This window comes from Betta splendens, chromosome 3 (assembly GCF_900634795.4).
Source record: "Betta splendens chromosome 3, fBetSpl5.4, whole genome shotgun sequence".
NCBI classification, from domain to species: Eukaryota; Metazoa; Chordata; class Actinopteri; order Anabantiformes; family Osphronemidae; genus Betta; species Betta splendens.
The window spans coordinates 15939555-15951603 of record NC_040883.2 but is presented as its reverse complement, the minus strand read 5'-3'; the positions used below and the strand labels follow the sequence as shown (position 1 = coordinate 15951603).

The window sequence follows — 12049 nt, the reverse complement described above, 5'->3', positions numbered from 1 at the left end:
GATAATAAACACTATGGCCTCTGTCCGTCAGTGAGTTATGGAGGCAGTCTATATGCCACAGTTGCCAATATAAATGCTTCTCCTATCAGAGTGGCAGCCTTAGATATTTAATTAGCATGCCATTTCATATGACGGTAGACATTTCAAAGGCCCGCTTTGTGCGCCCCCTTACAAATGTCTCTCTCTCCATGTTTGATGTCTGCCTGATGTAAATATGGGCAATTAAAAAGAAGCCCAGGGTTGAAGACACACAAGGTCCGCCTAATTAAAACACAAACAAAGGTACCAAGCGGAAAACACCTCATGATTAAGATCTAAAGTGTTATGATGGAGCGGAGCTTCTCTTAATTGTTAGGTTAAAAATCGGCACAAAAGCTGAACATGCCTGTAGGTTTTAGATGGAGCAAAGAAATGGAGAATAAAGGCCGACATGGGGACAAAGACTAGAGCACCTACTGGCAGAATGGCCTTGTATATTTTACACTGATGACTCACTGTTTCCTCCGCCAATTATACCGAGCGCCTCGTTCTCGCTACTGTTTCACATTGTTCTGTCAAATTCTTAAAAGAAACGGGATCGTGCGACTGCATCGGAGGGTGGTTGAATCTGTCCGGTGACAAAATAATTCTTAGAAGAGGAGAATAAAGGAAAGATGACCAGAGGCCGCACCAGTGAAACGAAAAGGATTCTTTTGCAGCGTTTGTGTTGGAACATGCCCTGAACGCTTCAACCCGAGGTGAACATGCATGAGGAGTAAACAAACAAAGCCGAACAATAGTATCAACAACATCAGAGAATTGCTTTTCAAGGTCTGTTAACCCAACCAAGCAACCAAAGCACACCATCTATAATTACAGCTTACTGTCATGTGGGTGTTGAGCTGTTTCCGGGGTAAAGACATGTTTCAAGATTTAGAGTCAGTAGAAACGCACTCGGTACAGTTGCGTTATTACGGGTTAATGATTTCTATGCTCCATCTGCCTTTTCTCCTACGTTGTTGGGGCTTAGCATCAGCAGGAGAAGGCAAAAAGAGGAGAGTTTGTGAAGGAGCATTAGCAGCGGATTTCTTTTCAGCAGTCAATTCCAGAGCTAACTGTTTGTTTTCATACCTGAGCTTAGCTGTCAATCTTCAGGAACGATGAGGAGGGAGATGAAATCTCCTGAACAAAACCACAGAGCAAGAAAGGGAGGTTGGCTGGAAGGACTCCAAACCACAGAAAGTCGCAGATAACAGGCGGCAAGGTGGAAGAAGTGCAAGAGGGAGAGAGAATAAAGTCTGGCTCACTGTTTGTAATTAGATATCTGATAAATGTATGTCTTAAAAAATGCAAGAGTTAAGAAGAAGCTAATAATAAGGTATACATATTAATGCTCAGTGTATAACAAGCAGCACATACAAGTCAGATAAGGCTGCTCTGTCGCATATTTGCTCTGTGCAGGGTCTCAGAGCCTCACATTCAACAGAGCTGTTTAAGTTTCCCTGCTGAATGTTGGGGGGGGGGGGTCAACTAAAGAAAAATATGTAGTTACTAAATAGGAACACAAGCTGTATTCATTCTCCTGGAATTTGCAAAAATAAATAAAATAATATAAAAAAAGCTTAACATTGTAAAGCAGCATTGAAATCACAGCTCGAGTTGTGAAGCGGAGAAATCGCAGGCTTGTGACAGAGCTGTCGCACTGTCACAATCGATTTGAGAATGGTGTCCATGCCACGGTGGCCGGCTGCACACAGGCTCTGCTGTAGTGGGCAGATAAGTGGAAGCTCTTTAGGAGGAGAACAGAGGGCAGGGCAGGGTGGCAGCTGAGACTGATTTGGTGCTGGCCCTACCTGTGCTGGCGTTTACCCCTGCACACAGAAAGGACTCCACTGTGTGGACACAGAGTGTGTATTGTTTAGCTGTAAGGCCGCCTTCAAAACACGATTATTCGCGTTGAATTGTAACTTTATTCCTAATGGCTTTCATAAAGTTTGGTCTCGATGCCACCAGATACAGGCCTGTGTCTGCGCCAGCTTTCTCCCAGCGACACTGACTTACAGTAAATAAGACGGAACTTACTTGTGTAATTTTACAACAAACTGTAAATGAATATTACTGTATGTAGTATGTTTACCCAAACATACAAAAACAGCACAAAGCCGTATGTGTCCAGATGCCGGCGTGAAAAAGGCCTCAGTTAGCATTTTCTCCACAACACTTCAGTCAACTGTTTGCCCTGTGCACTCAGGTGAAATATGAGACACAGTAAATCATTATTCCTCAGGCCACATTTGCCATATGAATGTATGAGAGTGTTGGACTGTGTGTTTTTCTCCTCTAATGAATTGAGGAATTTAGCTTGTGGCAACATAGGTAAAAAAGAAAGTGCTGTGCTCATGTGTGTGTGTGTGTGTGTGTGTGTGTGTGTGTGTGTGTGTGTGTGTGTGTGTGTGTGTGTGTGTGTGTGTGTGTGTGTGTGTGTGTGTGTGTGTGTGTGTGTGTTGAAGAGAGTGCGAGATAGGGATAAACGCTCTGCTTGTGTTCTGAATTATACTGCAGCAGTCTGTCATGCTTTTAAACATCCCATAATCCGTCTTATGTATACAAGCATTAATCGTGTCTTTATTTGAGGAGAATATAAAACATTTATGGAGCTGACAAAAACACATGTACTGTATGTCGTCAGCTTTCCCTCAGAAAGGCTAATTGTATCTTCACAGCCATGAAAGACGGTGGAAGAGCTGATTTACAAGCACACTGAGCATTTAAACTGACACAGGTACGTTATTCAGGTTGGAAAGGTACAAAACTGAGCAACGGCTGAATTTTGCAGACCACCTCAAAGATGCACATCTTAATGAGAGAAGGCAAAGCAAGGCGATAAACAGAAAGCTGACCAGCTGAGGGTTAGGGACTTTATGGAGGTAGCAGACTTTTAAATAAATTCACCACTTCACATCAGTGCAGTGCAGTCACTCAGTGGCGGCGCTGCCACACAACTTCCCCCTCCTGCTACGAACAGAATCAGACCTGTGGTCGGAGGACAGCTCTACCTCCTGAGCCACAGCACTCTGAGAGACACTCCGGAGATCTTGAGAACTTAGCAGGTGTTCTGATATTCCACTTAGTGAATACTGTGTGTACTGGTCTCAGCTGACGTTGCTTCCTGTTCATCAATCACTTATGATCTTGTATAAAACCAGACAAAACACCTGCATTGTTAATACACTTATTCAGCAAAGTCTGAAAGACTTTCGAAACATCTCTTGTGCACAGTCCAAGGAAAAACGTATGTTCTGCTTTAATTATTAGCGGTATACATAAAACCAATGAATAAATGCTCTGTGAAAAGAATGAGATAACATCTAACTTCTAATTCACTTCCAAGGTTTTCGTAGACAGTGAGCTGGTGCCTTGATCACTGTCTCACCGGCTTTACGTGCTTTGTATGAAGGAGACCTTGAAAACTGTGTATGTTTTTTTTTTTTATAATTTCAGGGCACATGAGTCAGGATCATCATCATAAAAGGTATAAGAGATGAATAGAAGGATTAGAGGCTTCCTCCGTGGTGGCAGGATCCCTGGTCTATTGCCCTCTATTAAAGAATCAAAGAATCGTGAGATTCAATAACTAAAAGAACAGAAAAAGTTACTGTACTGACATATGTATTTTTTTGTCTTCACACTGAAGTTGTGTGTCACTGACATTACCTGTGGACTATAGTGTTCAGGTCAAGCCTCCGTCCTGGCTTTGATAAAGCACCTTGACACGTGTCACGGACAAACATGATGACCTTAAATTATTATCATGCACAATTTTACTTGCTGAGCGATTCAAAGTATTTTGTAGTTGACGTACAGCGCATACTGTAAAGATACGCGGCACAAATCTCAGCCACAGGTTCAGGTTTTAAAAACCTGCAGGAACATATTTAACATGATGCTGATTCTCCGTAAAGAAACCCAGCGATAGAAGGGAGCTCGCTGAGTGGGAGCCATGGATGCCAGTGGACAACATGTGCCTGTGAGTCATTGCTCACGCTTGTTAATGGACCTTTATTGGCAAGATTAAAATGGCTGAGGCAGCCAGCCAGGTAAAGCAGCTGTTACTCATATTGTCTTGGTTGTAGGACACGGAGTCGCATTAGCACCATATTACTTGGAAGCACATATGGTCCTGCAGGACAAGACTGTACTGTATAGTATGACATAGTTAAATGCAAATTGACTGAATAAATCGGAGCATTACGTCCAAATTTATCAACTACCAGAAACCTCTTGACTTAACTGACCTGTTACAATAAGACCACAGACATCTAAGCTCATGGGCAACTCCTTAAAACTTAAAATATCTCTTTACCGCATAACAGCGAGTAACACACAACTGATAAAGATGTCTTTTCTTAGGCTGTGGAAAGTATTTTGCCATTACTTATAGCACAGAACACAAAAGTGCAAAAGTGAATTTAATACAAAGACGGGCTTTTGCTAAAGCAGTTCTGTAGTTGTGGAAGAAAAAAATGGGCCGAGGGCAAAAACGAAATAATGTAATAGAGGTTCCTTAGCTGCTTCTCAATTGGCTCTGTTCTCCTCAAAGAATAGACAAAGGGTCAGATGACCAGCGTTTACACACGTGTGCTTTTACTGAGGGGCTCGTACCTTTAATCGATTGAAGCGGCGCACAACACACATCTGTGCACACTCGCGTCTGCAGTCACACACACGCGAGGAAAGAGTCGCAGCATGCAAAGCATTCAAGCTATGTGGGGTCTGTGTGTGGACAAAGCTCGGTACGATGGTAGCTTTTAGACAAGTCCTAATTTACTTAGGATGGGCTTGAAGCATATGGAAGCATCCACAATAGCTGACTGATAGAGAGACAAAGAAATTCCAGTCTTCAGGCGTTTAAAAAAAAAAAAAACTCAATTCAGATCTGGTCATAATGGCTCAGCTGTCCTAACCAAAGGAAGGGAAGAGAATAGGTCGCCTTGTGATTTTCTCCCTTTTCACCCTCACCCTCCCTCCCTTTTTCTTCTTCTTTTTTTTTTGCCTGAATCTTTTATCTGTGTTATTCACTCGGGACTCTTCAAAGTAACAAGCCTCCTTCTTTTTCCCCGGTACTGGACTTGGAACCCAAATTAGAGACTGCTTGATTAGAGCAGAGAGGAGGGAGCCAAGAGAGAGGGAGATGTGGGTATTGGACAGAACAAATCGCACCCCTACAAAGTGCCTTTTATCCAAGGACCCCAAGGCTCAAATACCCCCGTCCCTTCCCAAGCAACCATGGCTCTGCTTGTTTTCCTCTTATCATTTATTTAGTCACCCGTTGATGTTTTCTGCCCTACTTGGTGACATTTAGAACAGGCAGGAAAGGTGGATTGTGAATAGGCTGAAACTGAATAACGCGTCTTTACGCTCTCCTCCTATGTGTCAATCTAAGTTATTACAGCGGTTTGAGGGGGTAGCGGCAAAACAAGAAAAGTGCCAGCACGGCCTGACCACTCCCTCCTGGGATCCCCTTCCCTGCGTCAGGCTGGTATTGTCCTAACGAGTCCTCACTCATCTCACAGGAGGATGTCACAACACGTTAGGTCTGGTCAGGCTGCTGGGGTTTGCGCAGCGCCACAGCATCTTTGCACTGTCTGTCTAGCGTCGGAAGCGCAATGTGAGGAGACATGTTAACGGGCAGACCCCAGCCCCACTGCTGTTAAAAGCCATGCAATATGCAGGAAACGGCCCCTTTTGTCAGCAGGCTGGTCGGACACAGACCACAACGCTCCTCTTCTGCACCACCCAATAAAAGTTTTATCTGCATTTTAAAGCTGATCCATAATTTAAGGGCGGAAGAAAGACATTCTTACACTAACCAGTCAACAAAAACACATGTGCCTGATTTTCCACTAAGCTCTTAGTTCTGATCTGACTTTTACCAAAAATCTGAATAATGGTTGGATTTAACTAATGTTTCGGTGCAAACACAAAATGATGGATTATTCCAATTAAAATGACCAAATAGGCCCGTTGGGCGTCCCACCATCAGCGCGGCATTAAAACAATAAGCTCTTTGTTCGTAGACCTCTGGTGTCTGGGCAGGATGGTGCTCCCCACACTCAGACAGGCCCATCAGATCTCTGTGTAGACCCTTAGCTCTAGTCCCACTGCACATTCACGCACAAACACCTTTCAGCGTTTCCTTCTTTACGCTGTACTGTGCTGACACTCCTCAACAACTGAGGCACCATCAATTAGCACATCATTGAGACCAGATGGATTCCCCATTCAAGGTCATTTATGCCCCCATTCTCACCTGATGATTTCTTCCTTTCTCCTTCTCTTACTGCACCACTACAGTATTGATATCTGGGATTTATAATGACAACTCATGCATCATGCCTGTGACCTGTACGAGGCAGATGGCCATTGACGGACACAGACAATAAAATTGGTGCTGTTTCACTTTTAGAGACGCACCATTCACAACAAGTGTATTTTGGCAAAAAAAAAAAACAATTCAGGCTTTGGAAACTGCTCACAGGCCCAATGAATGGCTGCTTTTAGGTGCTTTTTTTATTAGGAGGATAAATGGAGAATCGCAGCTCTCTTCCATTGCGGCAGGCAGCGAGGGCATAGTGAGGCAAACCGAGGTTCAGACAAGCCTGCCAGTAAATTGCCCCGAATGGGTTCTGGAGGTTGACAGGCCCTATTAAGACAAACGGCTTTCCTCATCGGAGAGATAAAATAAATCAGGTGTTTAGTCAAATTAAAATAGTTTGAGTGGAGAGGGCCCCTGGGAGCTCTCTGAGAAACTCAAGACAGATGTGGCTAGAGACGAGAGGAAGACACCCAGGAAAGAATTCAGCTCCTGTTGGGCTCAGCCAGATGTAACTGTAGCCTTATCTTGATCTTTTATCTTTTATCCATCTCCCTCTCTTCCCTGGCTGCCTCTATCGCTTCCTCACTATCTCTCGCTCGCTCTCTTTTTTGTACGTTCCCCCAGATCTGCCTGTCATACAGTGCAGTGAGAAGAGAGTGAGTTACTGTCTAGCCTCTCACTGGCAATTATGTTGGCTGTGTAAGTCAATGGTAGGATCACTTAGCATTGATTAGGCGAAGGGAGAGAGCAGAGCAGTGGAGCAGCTCTGTGACACAGTGCAGACATGAGAGTAAGGAGCTGTCACTGCTGTTATTATTGAAATACACATGCAACATAATAATAATTTAGAGAGGGTTCAATTTAAGGACTTTATTCACACAAACTTTGCAAAGCGGCAGCGTCTGCAGCGAGTCCCTGCTCACAGTCACATATACTGTATTTCTGGAAGGTTCATACAATAGGAACTTGTGTAGTTCGGCGGCCGGCGCAACACTTATGTTCACCCCTGGTAGCCTGCCATAAGCTGCCACCTCAGTATGACAGCTCCCTGCCGCTCTTTGTCTATGTGCTGGGAACAATTCCTTCTCTTTCTTCCTCTAAAAGCTGTGAACACCAGCTACGGTGAAACAGACAACTCCAGACTGTGTGTGACCTTAACGCTTTCTAGTGAATTCACTGCAGTTGGCTGCTGCCTGTGTGGCTTTCTTTGTACTATATATTGTGTACAATACAATAGCACAATATGATGATGGGTGTGTGCAGCATGGTCGCTTTCCTATACTTTGCAGTATACAATGAGCGAGGCCTAGTGCAGGCTTTCTTACAAATGTCTACACCCCGGTTATTTAGCGCGGCCACTATGAAACCTTTTGTGTACTGTTTTCTTTTCAGGCATGCAAAAAACTTGTGACTCAGGCTCTCCACTTTCTGTTTATCCTTTCCACTCCTGACATTAATCTCTGTGCGTCTCTCTCCCCTCACTAGGTACTCCTGAGAGCCTGGCAGAAAAGGAACACCAGCTCTCTACGATGATCACGCAGCTGATCAGCCTGCGAGAGCAGCTCCTGGCTGCTCACGATGAACAGAAGAAGCTCGCGGCTTCACAAATGGAGAAACAGAGGCAGCAAATGGAGTTAGCTCGTCAGCAGCAGGAGCAGGTAACCACCCTCTGTCTTCCTTTTTCCTTCCTTGCTTCCTTATCATTTTAAGCACTGCTTCCTCTTCCTTCGTTAATCTTGTTTATGTCATTTTTGCCTTTGTCCCTATAATAAATTCTATTACACATCTGTAACAAATTGTCACTTAACTTCCTATTTCATATTAAATTTCATGCCTGAAATATGCCAATAAAATCTCGCTTGCTAGAAATTTTGAGTATTAGATTTAAGAGATGTTACATTCTATATTACATCCAATATTTCAGTCATGCTCTCTTGCCTACATTTATGCTGTGTGGCTGCAAAAACGTTATTATGACTTGTACTAACAAATGCAGGGGAACGTGTGAATTAAACGTTATATTAAACACGGAAGTACTCTATATCTTATAAATCGACTCCTATTAGAACAAGCCTGGCATTAGATTTGCAGCACAAATCAGGCCAATGAGCCATATTGTACAAATCAGCAAATTAGCAGAGGCCATGAAGTGTGTTAATGTCTGAGAAGAAATAAGGACACAAACTATCCACACAGGCGACACTTTTATTATCACCAGCCACCCTAATGGCTATGAGTCAATTATCAGCAAGGAGTTCACTCAGAGTTTTCTCTACACACTCTGAGACCTGGGATAAATGAACACACAGACCATATACCTTGAAGTGATGCATTTGGTCATAGTACACTAATAATACATTAACCGTATTGATTTCTCCTTCAATCAATGATGTTCATTTGCAAACTACACTCTCTCACTCTGTGGGCTTTGTAGACACTACAGCCTAAACGAACACTGATATAGAAGATTTCATTATTTGATCTTATAATAAAATGGAGAAATATTCCTGAAATGGAAGAGTGGGAGGAGGAGGGCGAGCGAGACAGAGCTAGAGAGAGAGAGAGAGAGAGAGAAAGAGAGAGGGAAAGAGAGAGAGCCTGCTGAGACATAGAATGTCATCAAGCCATCAAGATACAACACAGTAATTAACTGTTGACACTCGTGAGGAAGCCAGCACAAATTAATCTTGACACATTTGCAGACGACCGATATCTTACAGTGAACACTTTGTAATTATATTTAAAAATGAAAATTAAATGACACTTAAAACTAGGTTGTCATGCTCAATGAAGTGGGCATGTAGGAAGAGGAAGATTGCGATGTGGCTGCTCGTCACTCAGGGGCAGCGGGGACCTCTGTCACCAGCACACAACCGCGTTCATCTGTCCTCTGAATCATTTACTCTCCTCTCCCGCTAATTTCTATTCAGCACAGATTATTCCACGCTCATTGTGAAAACTAAAAAATACACCGTTTTTTGGATATTGCTGCATTTATTTGTGTAATATTGTGCTCTATTGCTACGTGCTGTTTTCTTTCAATCGCTTTGCACTGCACCTGCCAACTCTCTGAGGATAATTGCTCTAATACATGACTGGCTCCAATAGCGTTTAATTTGAATGCATGTCTATAGATGGTCTTTAACCAGGAAATATTTATTTAACCAGACTCCCTTGCTTTCCCCGAATAGATTGCGAGACAACAGCAGCAGCTCCTGCAGCAGCAGCACAAAATCAACCTCCTCCAGCAGCAGATCCAGGTCAGTGAGTGTGTTTCTGTTGGCCCTCTGACACTCAGCAGCGCACACCTCTCCGTCGCTCCGCAGTGATTACTACAACGTTTCTGCCACTCCAGTGTAATTAGTGCACCAGTGCTGTCACCATGAGCCAAACGTCTGGCTGTAATGGCACGGATCAATAAAATTAGACTTTAAAGTAAATACTGCTGCTAACTTCTGTTAGGCTTCTCATCCTTCCCGCTTTCTTCAATAATTCACGTCTTTTTATCTTCAATTTTTATGTCACGCTAACATTCGTCACTCTCATCAAATGTTAATTGCCTGTTGGTAATGGTGAGGACTTTAAAATATGGAGGGGAATAATTAGCACATCTTAATGAACAAAAAAAGAGGAAAAGTAACAACAGCTAATGAGTCATGTTGATGGAGAAGAGCTTAGAGGTGGGGGACATGAAAGGGGCTGGTAAATGCCTCAGAAACGAGACGGTCCCAGCAGAGCAACATGACACTGTACTCGCAGCATCATTGTGGTGTGTGTGTGTGTGTGTGTGTGTGTGTGTGTGTGTGTGTGTGTGTGTGTGTGTGTGTGTGTGTGTCACTGATTCTTTTATTCCTTGTTCATTTTTGTGTGTGTCTCTAGCTGTAACCTTTAGCCCAGTCTTATCAGTGTGTGTGATATAGTTAGAGACCACCCAGGTAGTGCGGTTCTGGACATGGTCAGGCAGTACGGGGTGGGGTGGTGGTGGGGGGGGGGGCGGTCAAGGTTTTGGGCCTGGCTGCCTAACGCGTGAAGCTAACGTTATCCTGCTGGCCGTGTTCGGTGTCAGGCACGTCCTTCTCCATTCAAACATCCTCCTCCACTTGTTCTTTTAGCGGCCAACTCCCCACGCTCGCACGCATTCCTCGCAGGAGACTGTTTGTCGTTTTGTTTCCACAACGTTACGCATCTTTGCTGCAGCTAATGGCACCGACACTGTAGGTGGAGTAAACTTTGGGTTTTAAACAGCAGTTTACTACTAGGACGCGTGATTGCCTCTTTCAAGGGCTCTTTGCAGGAGAAAGATCACACTGTCAACACGTTCTTGAGAAGCAACTACTCTGGACAGTCTGTCGGAGAAATTACTTTATATGATACTTCAGTAAAGAGAAGCACCCAGCAAGACTTGCCATCTAGAAAACACTCTAAAATGAAGTACCTTCTACAGACTGAGGGGCTAGTATCACTAATATCATGGAGGGCCCTTTACTTATGATCATTGACACATCTCACTTTTAGAGGCCCTTGCTTTTATCACAAAGTTAAAGGGAAATGATACCTGAAAATTCCTCTTGATGCATAGTTTGGAGAGCGGGTGGGAGAAGTGTGGGCTGAGTATGTGAATGTACTTCTAAATATCCATTTCAAACACTTGAGCGGAAATACAAGTAGAATGTTTCTAACTCACCAACATCTCCCTTGACCACATGTGGCAACGACCTTCCTTGGTAAAAAAAAAGGGTCACGTCCAATATTACTGTAGGTACAGAACAGTACCCAAGAACACTGTCACTGACATCACTGTCCATCGGATGCTTCCAAGCTAAACTTAGTTCCTCTATAATAAATATTCTGGTGACGGCAGCTGATTCGGAGTGAGAGCAGCAAGAGAGGAGATAAGAGTCAGAGGGAAAAGTCAGTGAAGCATTTTTTGCCGCTCTGTTTTCATTATTGCTGCCTCTTAAAAATGCTCTGGCCATTTTAATATATAACAGCTTTGACTTAATTAGTTCTGTAAACAAGCTTCCAGTCCGTGTGTCACAGGCTTTTTGCCCAGTGCTTAGCACTGTTGGGAGATCGGGTTACTCTGTCTTTAGCATGGAGAGCATTAAACTTTATTGGAGACCCTACTGGTCATCAAAGTCCTTCTGTTTTGGCTTCGGGGAGACAACGAAGAGAAAGCCTCACGCTAAGGCCTCATGTTGATGATGTAAATCAGTGGACACTGTTAACTGTCCCAACAATAAAACCACAGAGACTGCAACTGGATACTGTTGTTGGCAGGCTGTATGTGGCTTTCAGAGGGGTTTCCACATGTGGATTGTGGAGAATCTGTCAGACGTGTGTGAGGTTTAGAGAAAGGTGGCTTTCAGTTTAAATTACGTTTTCCCTTTGAAAAGCCATCGCTCTGGTTATCCTTCTCTCACCATTCCTACAAGAGTGCGATAAATTTAGTCTTTGTCCTTCGGGATTACAATGTCACTTGTTTTAAGATAGCAGAGGTTTTGATTGGAGTATTAGGGGCTTATCAACTGTTGAAGCTCAATGCTCTTTGTGTTTTTCCCCACAGTTTGTTTGTATTCCTTAAAATCAATCCTCTTGGCAGCGATTCAGTGGTAAAACAAGATTAACTCCCGTTGATTTAGTTGAAAATTTGACACGTGACAATTAGACATAAATATTAGCAGAGATCTGGTT

The 12049-nt window shown here is 43.5% G+C and overlaps 1 protein-coding gene and 1 long non-coding RNA gene across 16 annotated transcripts in view; one reads left to right on the top strand and one right to left on the bottom strand.

The window, feature by feature from the left end:
- sox6 (SRY-box transcription factor 6) overlaps positions 1 to 12049 on the top strand; it is a 118373-nt gene that overhangs the window by 61081 nt on the left and 45243 nt on the right. For all 15 annotated transcript variants that reach the window (XM_041069941.2, XM_029143384.3, XM_055507249.1 and 12 more), the window contains 2 exons: positions 7841 to 8013; positions 9547 to 9615. In XM_041069941.2, coding sequence (XP_040925875.1) covers positions 7841 to 8013; positions 9547 to 9615 — 242 coding nt within the window. The remainder of the gene's footprint in view (positions 1 to 7840; positions 8014 to 9546; positions 9616 to 12049) is intronic.
- The window catches only part of LOC114851744 (uncharacterized), a 50987-nt gene that overhangs the window by 32514 nt on the left and 6424 nt on the right, over positions 1 to 12049 (bottom strand). The window lies entirely within an intron of this gene.